The sequence below is a fragment of the Lemur catta genome, chromosome 9 (assembly GCF_020740605.2).
Source record: "Lemur catta isolate mLemCat1 chromosome 9, mLemCat1.pri, whole genome shotgun sequence".
Lineage (NCBI taxonomy): Eukaryota > Metazoa > Chordata > Mammalia > Primates > Lemuridae > Lemur > Lemur catta.
Genome location: NC_059136.1, coordinates 65,417,890 through 65,440,933, shown reverse-complemented (window position 1 = coordinate 65,440,933; position 23,044 = coordinate 65,417,890). Strand labels below are relative to the sequence as shown.

The window sequence follows — 23,044 nt, the reverse complement described above, 5'->3', positions numbered from 1 at the left end:
TGTGTGTGTGTTTATTGTCTTTCCAACTAGATGCTAAAAAGATTTTTAGAAGCAGGGATTGTTTGCTATATATCTTTGCATCCTTGGCACTTTGCCTAATGTTGTGCAGATTTTAAGTTACTTATCATTTATTAGGACTCTTGGTTGCAAGTTAAAGAAACCCAAGTGATACACTAACTCAAGTGATAAAGAAAGTCCAGGGATGGGTCTGTCTGAATATTTAGTCATGGCTAGATAAGATTCCCAAATTTATGATTAGGAATCTGTCCTTTTATTGTTTCTGCTTTCTGTTGTCTTAGCTTTGTTTTTAGGCCAGAGCCTCCTAAATTGTGCCTTTGGGGAGCAGAGGAAAAGAAGATCCAGAGAAAGTCCTGGGGCTGATGCTCATTGGCTTTCCTGACTATCCTGCACTATGTGCTTACCCCAAACTGATCACTGTTGTCAGAGGGAGGTAGTCGGGTCATTGGCTGGGCCTGAGTTACATGGTGGTATCTTAAACTAGGGAGTGAAATCAGTTGCCCTCTTTCTCCACCAATATATGCACTGAGATTTGAAGGGAGGTGACTCACCAAAGAGAAAAGTAGGCTTTTGTGCCAGCAGAATGGGCAATGGATGCTGGACAGGCAAAATTGAGATGCCCCCTGGGGAGTTCAATAAATGTTTGCTGATTGATCAACTAAACATTTTTGTAGGAAATAAGTCAGGTTTGTAGATATTCTGTACCATTTTTCACCTTCATCTGCAATGTTTTATGGTTAGGATAGGGCCACGTGTCCTCTCAGTGCCTCACAGTCACTGCTGGAGGTGGACGTGAAGGTGACATGACCAACGACCTTGGCTCCCTCCTGCTGATCTATTGCCAGAGTTGGAAGAATGTTACTCTCTCAAGGGTGGACTGAAAACCGTGCTTACCTGTTTGAACCTTTAAATGGGATCTCAAAGTTCTTTCGTGGAAGAGTGAACAGAACAGTAATTAAATCTCTCATGGTGTGTTGTGATGATGTTGGCCAAATGCTTTCACAGTAAAACTAAGTAGCATTACCAACCAATTACACTACTAGCTGTGTGACTCTGTTTTGGATTCTCTCACTGAGAGTTGTGTTGACTTCAGAATGTGATTACAAAGCATACAAATGGTAAGCTTTTGTGCTTGCCATTATTTCAAACATAAGTGGTTAGGATGTGTACACTAAATTGTCCAACAGGGTTTTAACTGCCTATTTTGTGCACTGAGAAGTAAGATCAGCGATACTTGAAGTACAAAAACTTAAGTCATGTATTGGACAACTTGCCTGAGACTCAGCCAGTGAAGATCTTAATGAACATGTGGACAATGAACAAAGAATGTTAGGAAGATTGATTTCCAAGGGAAATGGCTGCTGGACAGGCAAAACCCAGATGTCCATTGGGAAGTTTAGTAAATATTTGCTGATTGATCAATTAAATAATGCAGATTCTGTTCCACTTTTCACCTTTATCCCAAACACTTTATGGTTAGACTCTGTGATAATATGTTTGGATAAAAGTACATATAATCTTTTTATTTTATTTTATTTTTATTTCAGAATATTACAGAGGTACAAACATTTTGGTTACATGAATTACTTTTGCACAGCTTGAGTCAAAGTTATAAGTGGGTCCATCACCCAGATAGCACGCACTGTACCTGTTAGGTGTGAAGTTACCCATTCCCTCCACCTCCTCCCACCTGCTTGATTTCTATTGAATGTTACTACCACATGTATAAATGAGTGTTGATCATTTAGTTCCAATTTAATAGTGAGTACATGTGGTGTTGGTTTTCCATTCTTGCAATACTTCACTGAGGAGGATGGTCTCCAGTTCCATTCAGGTTGATACAAAAGGTATTAGGTCACCTTTTTATGGCTGAGTAGTACTCCATATTATACATATACCACATTTTATTAATCCATTAAACCATTTTATTAATCATGTATTGATGGGCACTTGGGTTGTTTCCACATCTTTGAAATTGTGAATTGTCCTGCTATACACAATGCAATGCAGGTGTCTTTTTTATAGAATGTCTTTTTTTCCTTTGGGTAAATACCCAGTAGTGGAATTGCTGGATCAAATGGTAGGTCTACTTTTAGTTCTCTGAGGTATCTCCATACTTACTACTTTCCATAGAGGTTAAACTAGTTTGCAGTCTCACCAACAGTATATAAGTGTTCTTTTCTCTCCACATCCATGCCAATATCTGTTGTTTTGGTTTTGGGACTTTTTGACAAAAGTCAATCTCACTGAAGTTAAGTGATATCTTATTATGGTTTTGATTTGCATTTTCCTGATGATTACAGATGTTGAGCATTTTTTCATATGTTTTATTGGCCATTAGTCTATCTTCTTTTGAAAAGCTTCTGTTCATGTCTTTTTCCTACTTTTTAATGGGGTTGTTTGTTATTTTTCTGCTGATTCACTTGAGTCCTTTGTAGATTCTGGTTATTGGCACTTTATCAGATGTATAGCATGCAAATATTTTCTCCCATTTTATTGATTGTTTTCTCGGCTGTGTTGAAGTCTTTTAATTTAATCAGGTCCTAATTATTTATTTTTGTTGTTGCTGTGATTGCCTTTCGGATCTTCTTAATAAATTCTTTGCCTAGGCCAATATCTAGAAGAGTTTTTCCAAACTCTTCTTCTAGAATTCTTATAGTTTAATGCTTTAGATTTAAGTCTGTTATCCATTGTGAGTTGATTTTTGTGAGTGGTGAGAGGTGTGGATCCTGTTTCAGTCTTCTATGTGTGGTTAGCTAATTTTTCCAGCATCATTTATTGAATAGGGATTCTTTTCCCCAGTGTACATATAATCTAATATCATTTGAATTTTGTTTAGTGTTCAGTATACCTTTCTTAGCTAGTTAAGTTTGTCTATTTGTGTGTGGGAAAAGAACAAATCAAGCATAAATAGAATAGGGTGTTCTTTAGAAATCAGTGTTCTGAACCCTCTGAGAAAGCAAATATTTATTGTAATCCAAAATATTTATTAAGCACTGCCTTAATTTTATTTTTAATCCTTACTTTTTAGAACTGGAAGATAAGCAGAAATCTACAGTGGGTACCTCTCCAAACATTCACGTGTTGTCACAAATGTTTTATTCATCGTGACTGTAACCTCTTTGCAATTGCTCAGGAGTAGGACAGGTGAGCTGCTCATTGAGAATGTCACTCAACTTGCCACGTCAGCTCTGTACACAGTCAGTTAGACCCTATTTATGATACCATACTGTTCTCGTTCTCTTTGTCCACACATTACTCAAAGGAATAAAAATAATCCAATTATAAAGTTTCCAGTTTAAGTACTAGAATCTACCTTTAGCTTGTTTATATTCTAGGTGTGCCGTTTTTCCTTTGGTTTAAAAACATAATAAAAAATGGAATAATAAAGATCTGTGTGGCAAGTGGGTGTTATTATTTCCTGTCATTTTATGACTGTCACCCTCCTTTTCTAGATAAGTATTCAGAGTCTTTGATTGGGAAAAGTATTTATTTTATCAATGTTTTGCAATTGAAAGAGAATCACTTTTTAGTGCTAGGTAGTTGTATTACATTTGTATGATTTCATTTGAACCACTAATATCTATTGACCTTCCTTCTACTTAAAAATGCTTAGAAACCTGGAAACTCTGGTTTGGTAACTCTTCACATCATTTTGTCACTGTTTTTTTTTTTTTTTTTTTGAGACAGAGTCTCACTCTGTTCCCCAGGCTAGAGTGTCATGGTGTCAGCCTAGCTCACTGCAACCTCAAACTCCTGGGCTCAAGCAATCCTCCTGCCTCAGCCTCCTGAGTAGCTGGGACTACAGGCATGCACCACCATCCCTGGCTAATTTTTTTCTATATATATTTTTAGTTGTACATATAATTTCTTTCTATTTTTAGTAGAGATGGAGTGTCGCTCTTGCTCAGGCTGGTCTCGAACTACTGACCTGGAGCCATCCACCCGCCTCAGCCTCCCAGAGTGCTAGGATTACAGGCGTGAGCCACTATGCCCGGCCTATTACTGTTTTTAACATTTCAATTTTTTTAAAAAAATTTTCACAAGAGAAACTGACAGAAGCCATGGTAGTAATGCTGAAATGAGAATGTGGCTCATTTTATTTGAGGGACAACAGCAAGTTAGGACAAGAAGTTATGGAAATATATAATATACTTTGCATAGACCAGTGGTTCTTGAAAGTGAGGTTCTTTCTGTTGAGCACCACCCACATCACTCGAGAACTTGTTAGAAATGCAAATTATCTGGTCTTACCCCAGAAATACTGAACCAGAAACTCTGGGAGTGTGGTCCCGCAATCTCTATTTTAACAAATCCTCCAGGTGATTTCTTTTCATGCTGTAGAATCACAGGGTAGACAGATAAAATTGCTATGTGTTCAGAAAAGCTAGAAATTTAATCATAATTTTATATTTAGACACCTCTAGAAATATATTTTTTCGTGTAACTGCTCGGTGGTCTTTTTTGTGGAAAGTAGAGTGGAGTCTCATCTTCTGTATATATTTATGACCATGTTACTCTCTAAGCTAGGCCTTTTGAGTTCAACTCAGGGTATATTTCTTTATGCATCAGAGCTGCCTCTGGCATAACTGGGAAGCTAAATCAATGGAGCACAGCGAAGAGGCCCTCAACTCTACAGAACAAGGGTCAGGCTCCCCCTCCCCCAAGACAGCGATGAGGCCTCAAGGTAACTTTCTAAAGGCTCCATTAACCAAGAATGCATTTTAAACAAAAAAAAAAAAATACAAATGAAAGACATAGGAGCGCATTAAAAATGAGTTACAGGAACAAACTACATAGGTTTATTGAGGGAAAACTGCTCAGAAAGTTGATTTTGATTAGGGAAAACATTTTATACTGTTGCTATTGAAAAAGTGTTTTGTTTACTGTTTTTATCGCATGATCTCAACCACAATTTATGTGTCAACTTGGTCCCAGGGAAGAAATTTTATCCATTTACCCATCTCAGGCGACACGAATGAAAATGTTGACTCCTAACTTTCACCTTTCTCTCTCTGTCCTTCTTATTTCAAGGTCTTGCAGCCTGGTTTTTGCCCCACCCTCCTGTGGCAACTGGCCTTTCAAAGGCCATCAGTGCCTCCTCCTCAGCCTCCCTGCTCCTCATCCGGCTGGTGCTCCATTTGGGTTTGGGCTCGACTGAACATCTCCTGCCTCTGGGAACTGTTTGCCTAGGGTCATTCCTTTTCCTCATCCCTTTAATTGCATTCTTTTCCCTGCCTTGCTCTCAAAAACAGGAGTTCTATGGGATTCTCTACTCATTTCCATTTTCTTCTCTCTTAGCACGTTTTCTTTTCTTTTCTTTTCTTTTTTTTTTTTTTGAGACAGAGTCTCGCTCTGTTGCCTGGGCTAGAGTGAGTGCCATGGCGTCAGCCTAGCTCACAGCAACCTCAAACTCCTGGGCTTAAGCGATCCTCCTGCCTCAGCCTCCTGAGTAGCTGGGATTACAGGCATGCGCCACCATGCCCGGCTAATTTTTTTCTGTATATATATTTTAGTTGGCCAGATAATTTCTTTCTATTTTTTAGTAGAGACGAGGTCTCGCTCTTGCTGAGGCTGGTCTCGAACTCCTGACCTCGAGCAATCCACCCGCCTCGGTCTCCCAGAGGGCTAGGATTACAGGCGTGAGCCACCACCCGGCCTCTTAGCATGTTTTCTTTACCAAATGAATCATCTACTCCCGCCAGTTTCATTCAGCTTCATTTATCACACCTGGGAGGGTATCTCCTCGCTCTCTTTCTCCCTGCTTAACCCATGTTTCCATGCTTCTCAATTTCAACATATCTAAACCAGAACAGAATCTCTAATCCACAAATTTTCCTTTTCCCGTGTATTCATTTACTAGACAAATATTTGCTGAGGGGCTACTATTTACCAGACACTGTTCTCTGGTCTAAGGATGTAGCAATGAACAAAATGGGCAAGGCTCTTGCTTTCATAAAGCTTAATTTCTAATGGAGGGAGGCAGACCATGAGACGGATGACATGAGACCAATAGATGGATGACATGGTGGTAAATACTTTGAAGAGAAGTAAAATTGGATGTGGAACATAGGGAATACTTTTTATATAGGGTGGTCTGGATCTGATAGGTAATGTTTGATCAGAGATCTGAAGCAAGTGGAATACATGAGCTCTATGGATAATAAGGAATAGGAACCAGTTGAGTATTTGAAAGGCTAAAAGTCCAGACTGAACATGTGCTAAGAAAGATCATGACTCTGAGGTCAGGAAATTTAGTGTTACCACGCGCATGGTCACATATCAAGCATCACCATGGGAACCAGACTGAGGAAGGATGCATCTGCTTCTGCTTTGGGGCCACCCAACATTCTGAATCATTGGTTAATTAAATCAGAAACGTAATCAATCTTACTCTACATATATGTGGGTGTGTGTGTGCACGTGGGTGTGTGTGTGCATGTGAGTGTGTAGTATTTTCATGCCAATCTGCAATCCATCTGCAATGCTACTGTTGGGATCTGAGACACTGCAAAATATTTTTATTTTCTAACGATTACAACCAACCTTTATTTATTCTAGTGAAGTTGAAGCAAATGGAGCATTAATTTTCTGTGAATTATCTAGATTCAATTTTTCTCCTCTTTTGGTCTCTTCTGTGGGTGCTCTCTGGAATTTTTGTTTTTAACTCAGATTTGCCTCAGAAGAAGAAAAAAGGGATAAAAACTTTCCAGAATGCTGTTAGTTGAATCCAGTGAGGAAAAAGTTGCTAGATCTGTCTATAAAGCATTGGTATTATGTTTCTATAATCAAAGCAATAAACCATTAAGAATATTTGCTTTCTTTGGACTTTTATGTTAAAAAACATTATTTTCTTTATGTTAACATATTTATTAATGGAGATTACTATGAAAGTTTTAAATGAAGGTAAGACTTAATGTTTTTACTTGGTAAAGCTTCTAAAATCTACAGGATAACACTTGGAAGTCTCCTTGGTATTTCTTCATAAAATATGTCTTTGCGTGTTCCTTGCTGTCTAGGTTATATTCTGGACTGCAGCTGTGAGAAAATAAATAGCTGGAAGTCACTTGCTTTTGCTAAAGAATTTTTTTGCCTCTTGGCTTTGAGAAAGTCCCTGGGCAGCTTAATCTGCAAGCCCACTACTGGTACTTCGGGAGCCTTCTGCAGGCCACAGGGCTCCAAACAGCATGAAGCCTCCTGACCTGAGCTCCAAAGGCATTTCAGACTCAGAGAGCTGCTGTAGCACCCCACGATGAGTGAGGGGACTTTTAAAAGGTCCTCACCCCACTAGAGGCCTCTGAGGGGCCAGAGAAGTCACCTGAGGTTGAAGGGAGTCCGGGACATGTGCCCCGTTGTAGATTTATGGTTGGAGTGAGTGAAGATGGTTAATAGGCATCACTGCATAGAAACGTGGGTGTAGGGGTGGGTGAGAGAATGAGCTACAAAAACTAGAAGAGCAAGGCTGCTTTAGAAGGTGGGGTGGGGAAGGCACAGGCTCCAGCAGCTCACAGAGTCAGGCCATCCAAGGGCAGCTGAGAGATCTGGTGAGTGTTTGGGACTCAGGAAGAGAGTTGGGGCTCGTCAGCATCACTGCAGACCCAAGTAGAGGGAGTGGGTCAGCGTGAAGCCCGGGTCCTGGGTCACAAACAGACAGCATGAGGCAAGGGCTGCACGAGGCAGGAGCTGCACAAGACCCACCTTATGTGAAATCGCTGCCTTTTATTCTTATAAATATGTGGAGAGAGGAAAAAGGCGAGTGTGTTGGGGGATGGAGAAGCCGGATCATAGCCTCCACTAAAGCCTCAGGTCACTTTATATAACCCAAGTCTGTAATTTCTTTCTGTTGTGGCTGAAGAAATCAGGGGATACATGTAGTTTATTCTTTTATCTTTCCAAATAGAGGACAAAAAGTGCATTGAAAATGTTTTAAAACTGACGAATGAAAATGCCTCAGTCAAGTAAGTAATATTGGTTCGAAAAAGAAAGTACTAGTTAAAAGAATAAATGTCCATATTCCACGGAGTGATTTTCCTTTCATGTTTATAATTGCTGAACAAATATCTATTGCTACGTCTCATAGGGAAGACATTATCTAAACTTAAGAATGGACAATGCCTTGGAGAACCATTAGCTGTTCCTAGCACAAAGAACAGAGAGGGATTCCTTTACAATAAGTCAGATCAAGCTCTTCGCTGCTCAAATCCCGCTAGCCTCACCCTCAACATCCTGTGTTCCCTGCGTGGACCACTCTTCCCTCAGATCCTCAGGCTCATGGCTCCACATCCTTCAGGAAATCCACCCCTGGCTACCCTGTTTAAAACCATGAGGCCCAGCCCAGCTTGCACAAAAGCCCTTCCCTTCTGTCTCTCCCATCCCTCATCTTGTGTTTCACTCTGTAATTTTTACTTGCCAGTTTTATTTATTGTCTGTCTTCCATCACTATAATATAAACTCCATGAGGGCAGGGCAGGGATTTTTACTCACTTAATATTTTATTATAAAAATTCTCATACACACAGAAAAGTTGGAAGTATTTTACAATGAATACCCACATGCCCATGAACTAGATTCTGTAACTTTTTATGTTTGCCTTATTATATATCTATTCACCCCTTTATTCAGTCATTAATCCATTGTATTTTTGATGCATTTTGAAGTTAGTTGCGGACATCAGTATATTTCCCTTCTAATATTGCATATCAGTGAGTAGAGTTCTATACTTTTCTTTCTTACATGCCTACTCCATTGGCACAAATTTATGTGACTTTCACAAATGCATTTCCAAATCCTTATCAAGATATGGAACATTACCACACTCCCTGACCCCTAAAGTTCTCTCCTGTCTCTTCGCTATAAGGTTGCTGGATTTCATAAATAAAAACATAGGATGCCCAAGTCGATTTGAATTTCAGCAAAACAATGAATACATTTTTAGTATGCTAATGTCATCAATATTGTATGGAGCATAGTGATTTCAACAAAATTCTACATTTATCTGAAAATTCCAAATTTACTGAAAATCCTGTATTTCATCTGGCAACTCTACTTTCCAGTAAAGTCCTGCCCGCCCCAGAGGTAAGCATTATTCTGATTTTTTTCCTTGATAGATTTTACTTGTTTTAGAACTTCATCTAAGAGGAATCCTACAATATGTATTCTTTTCTGTAAGGCTTTTTCCCCACTCAGGATAATGGTTTCAAGATTCATCCATGCTGTTGCACATATCAAGAGTTTGCTCCTTTTTATTACTGAACAGTATTCCATGATGTAGCTGGAATACAGTTTGTTTACCCATTCTTCATCTTGAGCCTTTTCCAGTTTTTGTCTATTATGAATAAACTGCTCTGAACCAAAGCATACATAGAAATACTCACTGGCTGCCAGTTAAGTTCTAGACAAAGCCCAAACTCCTTAACATGCCTCATAGGCACTGCATGAGTTAGCTTTTCTTACCTCTTGCCTGGTCTCGCGTCTTGCCACTCTTTCGTTAAGCTCACTTCTCTCCAGCCATCATCCGTTCAGTGCCCCGAAGCTCCCATGCTGCTCCCACCTGGGCCTCTCATATGCACTTCCCTCTAATTGGAACATTTTCTTCTTTCTTCCTGCTGGTTCCTGGCACACTTTGTTCATGCTCTTCTACTTACGCAGTTGGCTGCAGGCAAGTGTCCTCACCTCTCTGGACCTCTGTCAGTAACCTCACTACCTGTATCACAGAAACAGGTTACTATGAGGACTGGATGGATGGCATGGATTAATACATGGAAAGCACACAGCTTGGCACCACAGTACATGTTTAGTCAATGCTTGTAATTGATGTCATGGACGACCTTAAATTTCTAGAAGCTTATGCTTTACTTACATAGGCAGGGAATGGTCAAAGGTAACAGCAACAGTGTGCAAGATGAATTAAGGGACAACAAGAAAGGAGTAAAAAGACAAATTGGGCATTTTGAAAATGGGGTGTATAGTAACAGTCTGCACAAATACTACAAACGAGAGTTGAGCTAATGGCAATGGGAATTGAACATGAGAGATAAATTTAGGAGACTTTTATTTTAGAGACAGAGCTGACTGAACATCAAAAAGCAAAGAAGAAGGCGGAGACATAGACATCACTAAGCTTTCTCTTATCTGTGCCTTATCTGGGTATCTGTAAGAACGTGGCGCCTTGTAGCAAGGTAAGGGATTCAGAAAGAGAGGTTGGATTTGGTGGGAAATGAAGAATTTGATTTTAGACTTGGGAAATGAAGGATACTAGTTGGAAATTAACTGAAGACACTCAGCAGGCCACTGGAAAGAAAAATATGATCAAAAGCACGGATTCTGATGAATGAATTATATCCTTATATCAGCTGATGACTATGGTTTCAAAGAAACAAAACTGTGATACTTTTCTTGCTGTTCTCCTACAAATCTAAGTCCTAGCTCTGGATGGGATTCCAACAAGTAAACAATCGACTCTTTTCTTTACACATTATAGTCTCAGAGGGCAAAGATCCAGGGACATGTACAGAAAGCTGCATTAATGGGGAGAAGGCCAAAGGCACATGCGGAGCCTGGTTCAAAGTCAGAGGAAGCACTTTGGAAGGATGCCACCTAATAAGGTCTGGCTGTGTCTGGGATGAAAAACCTTTTGTTTGTTTTTGTTTCTTTTTTAGTTTCTTATCCCCTGAAGAATTAAGACTCTGGCACTTTGAATCACTGTGTTCCCATTTGCAGTTTAAGGTGGATTATTTTAAACCCTAAAACTGTAAGAGAAAAGATGGAGTCAGTAGGTAGCTGTGAAGTTCCTGATTTCCAGACAAGAGGCAAGTACTGTACGACACAAGGAAATGTGTGTGTGTGTTTATGCTGCGGTCCCCAACCCCTGGCCGTGGACTGGTCCTGGTCCGTGGCCTATTAGGAACCGGGCCACACAACAGGAGGTGAGCGCAGGCAAGGAAGTGAAGCTTCATCTGTATTTACAGCCCTTCCCTATTGCTCACATCACTGCCTGAGCTCTGCCTCCTGTCAGATCAGGGGCGGCACTAGATTCTCATAGGAGTGCGAAGCCTGCTGTAAACTGCACATGTGAGGGATCTAGGTTGCGTGCTCCTTATGAGAATCTAATGCCTGATGATCTGAAGTGGAGCTGAGGTGGTGATGTTAGTTCTGGGGAGTGGCTGCAAATACACATTATCATTAGCAGAGAGGTTTGACTACACAGAGACCATAAGAAAGCAACTGTCTCCCATCACCCCCAGATGAGACTGTCTAGCTGCAGGAAAACAAGCTCAGGGCTCCTGCTGATTCTGCATTATGGTGAGTTGTATAATTATTTCATTGTATATGACAATGTAATAATAATAGAAATAAAATGCACAATAAATGTAATGTTCTTGAATCATCCCAAAACCATCCCCTCCCTCCCTGGCCCCAGTCTGTGGAAAAATTGTCTTTCATGAAACAGGTCTCTGGTGCCAAAAGTGTTGGGGACCACTGTGTGTATGCACATACACACACACACACATGCATGTGCATTGTCTTTCTTCTTTATTTTGATTCCTTCCCACTGCTAGGCAGGAACTGGAGGTGAGAAAAGCGTCTGGCATTACTACCATACCCTTCTTCTGATCTAATAAAAACTTCCTAGTCATAGTGCTGGGCCTTTGTGTCATCTTTTAGAAAAGTAGGTATATATAATCTTCATCTATTATGGGATATAATTATTTTTAGTGTGTAATATAACAAAAATGACCCAAGATTTCCAAGATGACAAGTCCTTTTAGGACCAGAATTACTTGTTAAGAAAAACAAAATTGATCTGAAGTTAATTTTTTTTCTCTGAATGTGTTTTAAAAGTACATACGTAAAAAATAAAGTATAACCTTCCTGAAAGAAATATCCATTTAACTAAACTCTTTCAATCTAAACATTTTGGGAGATTATTTATTTCTAACCAAATGAATCTGTTCACAATATGTTATTTGTATTCTTCTTCATTATAAGAGTCTGTATTATGAACCAGCATTCTGAAACATTATGTTTTTAGAGAGGTATTTAGAGAAACTGAGAGAATCTGTTAGGAAATACACTCCAGGTATTTTATTATTGATTCCCAACTTCTCTTTTCATGAAAGGGATTATTGTTAGAAAAGTACTTTTCCACTATACTGTACTATATATTTTAAGACATTCCCATTTTCTTAGTACCAATAGATTTTCTAGGACACAAGTCCCATTATCAGTTCTTTTGGTTGAACATGTCCTACTGAATTTCGAAAGCATCAAAGGAAATCATGGTGGCTTGATTTAGGGAAATTAAAGTGTCAGAATGCTTGAGTAGGTGACAAGGAGGGGAGAACTAGTGATGATGTTGCCAGACATCCTAAACTGGCCTATTTTGTGGAGCTAGTGTTTGTTGACAGAACATCCATAAGGCTATAAGTATTGTAGAAAAGAATCAGGCACTGCCTATGCCTAGCAGGCTTATAATATGCCTCTGTGAAGCTTCAATCTAAACAAAATGTTGATTTTTCTAGGGAAAAAGCATTTAGAGAATATAGATGATTGAACGAAGTGATCTCATGGGGCTCCTTTTGGTTCTGTGATTCCAAGAAAGGCGATGCATTTCTGAAAGCTGGTGATTACTGACAAATTAAGCCTTGACAATTCTGGCCAAGCATTCTGCTTCACGTTCATGGGGAGAGTTGGGGTATGTTGGGAACACTTCCAAGTTGGTGGAGAATGCCCTGGGTTTGAAAGATGCTTCCAGGGTCTTGCCTTATTGTATTTAGATTGTGCTTTTTTGGTATCCTTGTGAGACTCTGATGAAGAAGAATCCCTCAAAGAGAAGATAATTTATTTCAGCCTAGTTAAGATTTATCAGATTGGTCCTTGCAATAATGCAAAGCAGGATGAGCCCAGAAGGGGAGAAGAGGAAACATGAGGATAAAAAGGAGGGAGGAAGTTGGCCACCGAGGAGATGGTGTGAAAGGACGGCAAATAGTTTGCCCTTTAGAAAATGTGTGATAGCGGCATGGAACCTGAAGTCATCTCACTTTTCAGACAAATATGTTCCTGAAACCTGGAAAGGTAAAGCAACTTGCCCCAAACCACACTGTGTCAGTGGCAAATCCTAACACTCTCAGCTCCCTGTTTAGTTCAGTGTGTTTCATTTTCAAAGTGCCTATGCTTTGCTCAGTCTTCCAGAGAGCCAGAATTCCTACAATAATCTTTTCAACTTCCTTGTTGCTACACATATGCTACTTTTTAGACACTTCACTGCAGTTACTGGCTGCCAGCCTTCCACCCTCATGCACCTATTCTCTCTGTTCTTTAGCTCTTCTCTTCTCCAATACTCTTAAGGATGATATTTTAAATTCAGGTTTTCAGAAACATCTGCTTATTCCTAATGGATCTGATGGCAGATTTAGAAGACTGAGTCCATAAGAAGAAAGGATTTAATGCCAGTTTGCTGTGAATCTTGAAATCATTTTCATGTTTCACATAGTTTAATTTCTCTTTGACTGCTATAAACTTCAATTCTCTGAAAGTGCTGATATCTGTTTTTTTTTCTTGCTCTTTAAAGCATGACCACCATCCCTCTGTGTGTGGAATGTTGGTCAGGAATATATTTTGGATCTCACTAGCTCTATAACTAAATTGACTTTAAGCAAGTCTGTTGGCCATATCACAAACTTTTCTTTTTGATTTTTACTTCAAATGTTGAACCTATTATTTTCAGGGTGACCCCCACCCCCCGCAAAAAAAAAAAAAAACCTTCATTAATTGGTTTGTGCATTAGGAAACTCTCCTAGATTTCTTAAAAAGCCAAATAGCCAGACCAGGTACAGTGGCTCACGCCTGTAATCCTAGCACTCTGGGAGGCTGAGGCAGGTGGCTCGCTCCAGGTCAGGAGTTCAAGACCAGCCTGAGCAAGACTGAGACCCCGTCTCTACTAAAAATAGAAAGAAATTGTCTGGCCAACTGAAAAATTAGCTGGGCATGGTGGCGCATGCCTGTAGTCCCAGCTACTTGGGAGGCTGAGGCAGGAGGATCGCTTAAGCCGAGGAGTTTGAGGTTGCTGTGAGCTAGGCTGACGCCACAGCACTCACTCTAGCCTGGGCAACAAAGCAAGACTCTGTCCCCCCCCAAAAAGTATATATCTAAAAAAAAAGCCGAGTAGCCTAACCATTAAACCATTACTAAAGCAATGACACATAGTCATTGTTCTTGCATGCATTAAAATTGGGTGGCTCTTCTGTTTTTGTTATGAAAGTGCTGCCAAGAGACTTGGCAGTGAAGGGCACCTGTCTTTGCCTTTTTTTTCCAGCTTCATAAAATACCTGGTCCATTCTCAAGTCTCATGAGGGAATTGAGAAATTAAACATTGAAATATTTGGTGCTCTGAAACAGCCAAAACTGAATCAGAACCTTATATATTTTTTCAGATGGGAAATGATTGTGATTAGAAACAATCTTCTCATTCAATGAGTACACATGTTATTATTGTTATACAGTCTTTGTGTTGCTTCTTGATTTGCTCAGACATATTCAGCTGAGAAGTCCACTCAGGGAGGAGCATATCATTCTTTTCCTCATCTGACTCTTAAATGAGTTGAAGAGGACTGCACCGTATCTCCTGTTTCTTCAAATTTAGCTTTTCTGATAGGACTGATCATTAATGCTCTGCAAATTTCCCAGGTGTGTAGGAGTTGGAGCTCCTTAGGGGATTAAGTGCCTGGGACTTCTGCAGGATAGAACTGTATCTAAGCTGTCTAGCTCTGGTCATTGAGGGCTTAGGCCCTAAAGTCCCAAAAATAAGCAGCAAGAGGAAAGGGAGAGCTAGAGGGGATGGAAAGAAATATTACCGGAGACACATTCTCACTCATGTTTGGGACTGACTTGAAGGACCATGGCATGCAGATTCTAATAAATTATCCATGTTCATGTCTTTACTCATTCCTGTCAGAAAAAAAAAAAAAAGAGAGAAAATCAGAATTCCCACCAGTCTAGGGACATTGTGAAACAGTGTCAGCTATGAAATATTTATGAAAGATTTTGGGTGAAGGGGAGCTAGGGGGAGGAAAAATCTGTAAAAGGTCTGGGAGCCACAGAAATATTCAGTAATTGAAAATCATTGGGGATTTTAAAAATATATCTGAAAAAAGTTTGGTTCTTTAAAAGGACTGATTTCTTACCAATGTCTGCAATATATATGTTTCTCACAAACAAACTCAGGAAATACTTGTAACAGTCATTGATTAATAACTCTTGAGCCATATCTGAGTTGATGTATTACCAGTTTGAACGCCAAGTTTACTTAATTTAACCATCTTCTGACCACTAGGCCATGGGATTCTAGTTTGGGATTCTATAATATTCTCACATAAGAAATAGATTAAATGGGGTCAGAGTGAAATCTCCCCCAAAGGCTACTTGGGATTCTTAATTTCTCTTGACATTTCTGGAAGCAAACAAAAACTTCCCTATTTGCTATTTTTTTTGAAACTTTTACTTACATGCATAACTTTATAAGGTATAAATCTCTCATTTCTTTAAGAAGCCCTCAGGGCTGAAGCTACATAATATATCTGGAAAAGACACTGGTCCCCAATTAATACAGAGACAAAGTTGGTAATCAAATAGGTAAATCTTAATTTGGATTTTGGGAAATGTCTTTTCTTTTCCAAAAGAAAAGCATAGATCCTCTTGACTGCCTGAGAAAGAAAATAGAAACCTCTAACCTAAATAGAATGAAAAAAAAAAAATTGAAGCTGGCAATTGAGAAAGCCTCAAGGCTTCATATTTCCAGCTCTGCTCACTTCACCCTCCCCTCCTGCCAAAGTTTTCGGGGAATAATAGAGTTAGAAGAAACTATGAGACGTCCCAAACTATTTGAGTAATTACATAATTAAAACCTCCTGGGCAGCAGGAGTGTTTCTTTCACAAAGTCTGCCAGGTGGAGTTAAGCGAAGGCATGTTGGTGGAGTGCACACATTTTAATGGGGCCAAGTGAGATGAGTTGATGTAATATGTCACATAAAATATTACTTACCATCAATATTGATCACTGATAGAAATTCAGTAGGTTCTGTGCTGAGAAAGCCGGCCACTTTCATCCAGGTGTTCTTAATTGGTCATTATTGACTTCATGACCACTAGGTGGCACTGTTGCTTCAAGAGTCGGCGTAGGAAGGGCCACCAACCTTGGAAAAGTTACACAGGAAGCACTATTGTTTATGTTTGTTATAAACGTGCTGTTTATAGTTTAAATGTGAACGTCTGATTTCCCAGTCTAAAATCAAACTAATACCGATTGTCAATATTATTACAAATAGTCCCGACAATACAATCTACTATATGCAGTTATATGTGCGTAGGACAAAACAAACGACTGCTGGTAGAAGGGCCTTTTCCTAATGCCATTCACGACCACACCAATGGCTGATAGTTATCAGCTGCTCACTCTGTGACAGCCTTCGTGCTTTGTGCTTTCAGCCAATTATTTCGTTTTATCTTTCTGTCAGTCAAACCTGCTGACGATGGCAAAGCCGAGCCGTGGCAGAACTGGAATTCAAACCCCATCTGTCCCTTCGGCCCTTTCCTAGACAGATGTGGCCCCATCCCACAGCAAGCTGGTGCCTGGTGGGAGAACATGACCCAGACTCTGGAACGGTATTTCCAGTCCTGTTCATGCACCAATATACACAAGGTGCCCATTCGAATTTGTGTTTCGGATAAAAGACTTTTATCATATGTCTCCTGCAAACCGTGAATTTTAGGTAAACAACAAATACATTTATTTTTTGTGTAAGCATGTTCCAAATATTGCATGGGACATACCTATACTAAAAGCAAATATTCCTTGTGTATTTAAAATTCAAGTTTAAGTAGGTGTCATGTATTTTTATTTGCTAAATCTGGCAATGCTACCTTCACTATTACTCCAATTAATTTGGGACTGTGTAACAAAAACTCAATTTATTTCCTCTTTATCTCAGATTCTCTCCATTCTATGCATTTTCCCCTTCATTCCTGTCTGAAAAATAGACACTTTTTTTTTTTAAAGATGCTCCTGTAATCTGTGGCCTTTATCTTTTTGCTTCTTGCCACTTTCCAACTTGTTCCATCTGGTATTGTCATGCTTGGCCCATTTTCACTCTTTTTCTCTCTGCCATGTCTTTTCCTAATCTATAAACATGATTAGAAATTTCTACCTTAAAAAACTTGAGCTTCTTCTGCATTCTATTTAGTTGTCCTCCTTGAATGAGTAACATCTATTTTCTTATTACTCACTCATTCTTCAACCAACTGCACTCTGGTTTCTGCACCCACTACTGTGGTAAAACTTCTCTCCCAAAGGTCACTCAACAACTTTCTAATGGCTAAATTCCATACTTCTCAAGGGCTTCATCTTTCTTTTTTCCCTCTGTCTTTGATGAACTTCCATCTCTAATCCTTTATTTCACTCTCTCAGTATCATTTTCTATGGTTTAATCATCACTTTCTTGTAGTGGATTCCAAGATTGCCATTCTCCATCTCTATTATAATAATAGTATTACTGTATACCTCGTCACATAAAAATATTCCTCTTGACATTCTTTGGTTCCCAAATTTTTCGCTATGTAGGTTTTACTTTTACTATGTTCTTGAATCTATCTGTTGAATTTTCATTCTGATTAGATGATCAACAAAAGAGGCTTCTTCAAAAGAATTTAAGATTAGCAGGAAAACCACTGTATTCCATTTTCCCTGTCTCGGTCTACTTAACTGATGGTCATCCTACAGCTGCCAGGAATAAAAGGCATGTTCTTGTGGTAGGATTCTTTATTTTTCTGGACTATGGATAAGCTGATATGCCCTCTACCTTCAACTGGTTGCTATTTGAGAGGGCTCATGATAATGGAGGTGGGATGTGAAAATACTTTTTTTATCCTATACCCAAAGAGGATCATCAGGTTCAGAAATTGCTTTATTGATGTGATATAGCCACTTTTGTTACCTTCACTTTTTTGAGCATTATCTGGTCAAGATGTTAATTAGAATGTGGGAAAGATCATATATACAATCTGCCTTATTCCTATTATCAAGAATAAATTCCAGAAGGGCAGTTTAGACGAACTCTTAAGGTCCTTGGTTTTAAAATCTCCTAACATCCCAGTTGTATTAAGTATCCTGCAGTGTAACTCACCTTCATGCTCGAGACTTCTTGTGTATGGGTACTCTGTGGAGATGTATCAGAAACATTCTGATTAAAACATTTTTAAAGTAACCCATAAAGCAGTGACTTCACATAGAAACAATAAGGCTGGATGAGATGGCTCCCACCTGTAATTCCAGTACTTTGGGAGGCAGAGGCAAGAGGATTGCTTGATCCCAGGAGCTTGAGATCAGCCTGAGCAACATAATAAGACTCCATCTCTACAAATTTTTTTTTTTTAAATTTAAAAAAATTAGCTGGACGTGGTGGTAAGCACGTGTAGTCCTAGCTAGTCAGGAGGCTGAGGTGGGTGGATCACTTGAGCCTGAGAGTTGGGGGCTACAGTGAACTGGGATAATGCCACCCACTCCAGCCTGGGTGACAAAGTGAGACTTTGTCTCTAAAAAACAAACAGAAAAACTCAACTAAAAACTGTTGAAAGACTCAAACATTATTCAAATTATCTTAACAACTAATGAAAGAAATTTATGGGTGCCAACAATAAGCATTTCTCAGTGCCTCTCCCATATGCCAAGCATTGTCCTTGGTACTCTACTTTATCTAAATCCTTTGCTCAAAGACCTTGAAAAGTTGGCACTGAATTTCAGTTTGGCTTGCCAATGTGCTGGTTGGTTGTCTGGCTCCACAGTACAATACTTCAAATATTTCTTGTTTGTTATGCTCCTTTTGACATGAATAAAAACTAATGTTCCTTAAGGGTTGGTTTATCTGCCCTAATATATGTATTTTTTACTACCAGTAATATAGTGAATATGGTACAAAATATCACCATAATGTAAATTTTGACATTTCTAGAGTAAATTTCAGTTGTACCACCAATTAATGGGAAGAACTAGAACTCCGGAACTATTCCTTACTTGCTACTTCTTAAAGTGAAAGAAATGCTTTGTGGAAGGCCTGGAAAGTCCCTTAAAATTTTGAATTTTCAACAAACCAAAATGGTTTGTGAACTTGTCTACATCTTCCAATAAATGATAAATCTGTAATTATTCACTGTCCCTTTTCCTATTATAGTACATTGACTCCACTGTCTGAATTATACCTAGACACTCAATTTGACTGCTTGAGACAAATAAGCTTGGGCACTGAGAATTTCTGAATATTATTATATGCTTTTCGGGAACAAGACATTAGTGGTAGCCCATATTTGAATTATGCTGTCAGTTGTGGAATGTAAACCAGCAAGTAAAAACAAGCTTAAAAGAAAAGTATATTTCATGTCTTTAAGGTCCCAGGAAAGGCTAAGCATGAATGCTCTAGATTTTTGATGGAAAGTTAATTGATTTAGAAAACTAGACATCGTTAAGTGTTATAGAGGTCAACACATGACTATTTAGTGAGACCACTCAAAAGATGAGTTTATTAAATATCTGGGCTCATGTAGGATATTGACCCAGAAAAGCCTCATTGGAGCATGGGAAAAATATTCACCAATAAAAATGACATCATTAGTAATGATTCTTTGACACTTGGACTCTAATAATTCTACTTATAAGGAAATAATTAGAAATCTGGATAAAGACTTATGCCCAAAGATGTTTGCCCCAGTGTTATCTGTGATAATAAAAAAATTGGAAGCAACTCTTTGGGAAATGAGTGTGTAAACTATGGTACATCTTTGTGAAGGGATATTATGCAGTCTTTAAAAAATGGTGTTCTCTAAGAGTTTTTGATGATATAGCAAAGGCGTGTGATATAAAGTTCAGTGAAATGAAAAGTTATGTGTATTGTAATGCCTCAACTATGTAAAGAAAAACATTTCATAGGGGAAAAAAAACTAGAACAAACTATACCCAAATTTAAATCAACAGTGTGATTATGGAACATATTTTTTTCTTTATTAACAATTTTCTATACTTTCCTAAATCTTATATTTTATAGTGGTAATTTGATTATTTAATAACCAGAAAAATGAAGAAAAATATTGGCGAAAATAAATAGCTTCTGAATTCTTATCAAAGTACAAATGTTCTGCATTTTGCTCTATTGATCCTTGACACAAAGAACACAATACCAAGCCATGTAGCTTGAAAGTCAAAACAATAGATGAGTAGGAATTTGAGTTTTAATTCTTGACATTTTAAATCACATACGTGAGAGAAGTTTGGTTATTTTTTTTAACTTTGTACACATACTCATATTTCTACGTACCTGATAATTTTCTTTTGACAAAAACATTCTTTGTTACAATTAAGAGCCCTAAAAGTAATTGTAAGTCTAGCATCTTAGAATATTGCATAAAAAGCCAAGCTACCGTCTCTCAGAAGTGCAACTTTGTGCATAAAAAGCCAAGAGAACATCTCTCAGAACTGTTATAAAAATTATTTCCACATTGCTTGAGTCCTTTTAGTTGGAGGTGACCTCTAGGTATTATTTCAACTTAAAGAGATTTAATGAGGCTAACACTACAGGATCCAGGCTAGTTTTGAATTTCTCCTAGTTTTGAAAATTTCCCCTAAATGTCAACACTACTTTGATAATGTCAGGGAAATTTACTTTTTTTTGGACTGATCCTTATGGAACAATAGAGGCTGTATGGAGTATTTTAGCCATTTTTCTTCTGACTAACACAACAGTTCCAAATAGTATATTCTATTTTTTCTCTGCTATTATCATCCCTTCCAGATGGGGACTCTGTATCCAGAAGGGGAGTCTAATGAAGTTTTTAGACAAACTTCAATGTCTCTTTTAATAGAAGCACTGTATTGAAAAGTTATATACATGTCTGCTGAAGACATAATACATTTGATTTCAGTAATTAGTTTGACATGAGTTCTGAAGATACCTTTTTAGACAAAATGAAAAAATTCTATTTGACTGACTTTTCTCAAATAATTCCTACTAAATAAATTTCATTCTGAAGTACAGGGACTAGTAGATATGTCTGTTTTTTTGTATTTATTAATGATTTGAATAAAAGGTTATGTAGAATGCTTAATGAATTTTGGGGTAATGCTATGGACTGAATTGTGTCCCCCTCCAGATTCATATGTTGAAACTCTAACCCTCAATGTGATGGAATCTGGAGATGAGGGCTTTGGAGGTAACTAAGGTTAGATGAGGTCATGAGGATGGAACAATCATGATGGGATTGGTACCCTAATGAGAAGAGACACCTGAAAGCTTGTTTCCTCTTTTTCTCTCTGCCATGTGAGGACACAGAGAGATGGTGGCCATCTGCGAGCCATTAAGAGAGCCCTCACCAGGAGCTGAATCAAATGACACTTCGATCTGGGACTTCTCAGCCTTCAGAATTGTGAGAAATAAATTCCTGTTGTTTAAGCCACCCAATTTATGGCATTTTGTTACAACATCCTGAGCCGACTAATACAGGTAACAATGTTTGGAAGAACTGTGAATATATTGAAGTGAAAAGCATAATTATCAATATTAATAATAACAGAATAAGATTAAGAAAGATTTTGACACAATGAATTAATTGACCATATGCAAGGTATCAGATAAGGTTTAAAATCAAATGTTATGTTTAGATTTTTATAAAAAACTTCTCCATAAAAATGTATGGAGAATATATCACTTAGTAGAGATGGATTTGAGAAAGTTAAAATTTAATCATATGGTACTACTTATACTTTTTAATTGAGAACACAGCTAATATTGTGTTAAATTTTGGTGTCACATTTTTAAAAGGCAAATTAGCAAATGTAGTAAGTCATGGAGAAGGTAATCATTATGGTGGACTATTTGAAAGCCATATTATATGATGGATAACTTCCATTTCTAGCCGGTTTTGAGTGACAGGGATTAGTTTTACTCTCCTGCCTGAAACAAATAAAAATAACCTGATACAATACATAAAGCAATTGTGTCAAGGTTTTGGACATCAGACAACACATGACAGTGATCTTGGAGAGATGGGAAATAAATAAAATAAGCTTTATGATTGTCTCAGCTTCTGTTAGGAAAGTTTGCGGGTCATGGTGCAACAGAGTGTGGGGGTAGAGGAGAATCTGTGAGGAGACTGGCGGTCTTCCTACATTGCAGAGAAGGATCTAGGATTCTAGAGAATCCAAAGCAGCTAGATTTCACATGGCAGAGTACCAGAGACAAGAGAGATGCACTCAGCAAGCCCCAGAGATCTGCACATGCAGAAGGTAAGTAAAGACCAGCACATGAGAGGGAGGGATGATTAGAAGGAGCAATCCTAGGAACTCACACAGTTTCCATATTTCTGTTCATGTTTTCATTATCCAGGATAGAACTTCTCACAATCCACTAATAACTAAATAGCAAGATGATAGATTTAAATCCAACCATATCAATAATCACATTAAATATAAATGGTCTAAATAAGGCATAGATTTCCACATTGGATTTAAAAAGCAAAACCCAGCTATATACTACCTACAAGAAACCTGTTTTGAATATAAAGACACATAGGTTTAAAGTAAAAAGATGAAAAACATATCACATAGTGAATAAAAATGTAAGAATATATAAGGAGGCATAATCATAGTCTTCCAACAGACACATATGTCCTTTAGCATGGGGTTAATTTTCCTAGAAATAGGGCTACTAAAGCAAGTTAAAGACTCACAATCATGCAGTTCTTGGGGAGGTGAATATCCAGTTCTATGCTTGATAAATTCCTTTTTTGGCATCTTCAAATCTTCTTAAGCCATGATGTGTCACAGATTATTTTACTTATTGTTTACCATTTGTAGGTCAGAAATGAGAAAGGGCTTTTGCTAATCCTCAATGAACTGCTATTCTTTACTGCTTTCTCTCTTACCTTCCTTTCCTTTCTCTTTCTTCTTTTCCTTCCTCTTCCCCCTCCTCCTCTTTCTTCTTATCATTCA

General features: G+C 38.4%; 2 protein-coding genes across 10 annotated transcripts in view; both read left to right on the top strand.

The window, feature by feature from the left end:
- The window catches only part of LOC123645194 (deubiquitinase OTUD6B), a 119,902-nt gene extending 116,544 nt beyond the window's left edge, over positions 1-3,358 (top strand). For all 7 annotated transcript variants that reach the window (XM_045561816.1, XM_045561817.1, XM_045561819.1 and 4 more), the window contains one exon: positions 3,050-3,358. In XM_045561816.1, the coding sequence (XP_045417772.1) occupies positions 3,050-3,160 (111 nt within the window). In that variant the 3' untranslated portion in view covers positions 3,161-3,358. The remainder of the gene's footprint in view (positions 1-3,049) is intronic.
- Positions 3,359-20,951: 17,593 nt separating this feature from the next.
- SLC26A7 (solute carrier family 26 member 7) overlaps positions 20,952-23,044 on the top strand; it is a 133,068-nt gene continuing 130,975 nt past the window's right edge. For all 3 annotated transcript variants that reach the window (XM_045561827.1, XM_045561826.1, XM_045561829.1), the window contains exon 1: positions 20,952-21,557. The gene's annotated coding sequence lies outside the window, so the exon portion shown is untranslated. The remainder of the gene's footprint in view (positions 21,558-23,044) is intronic.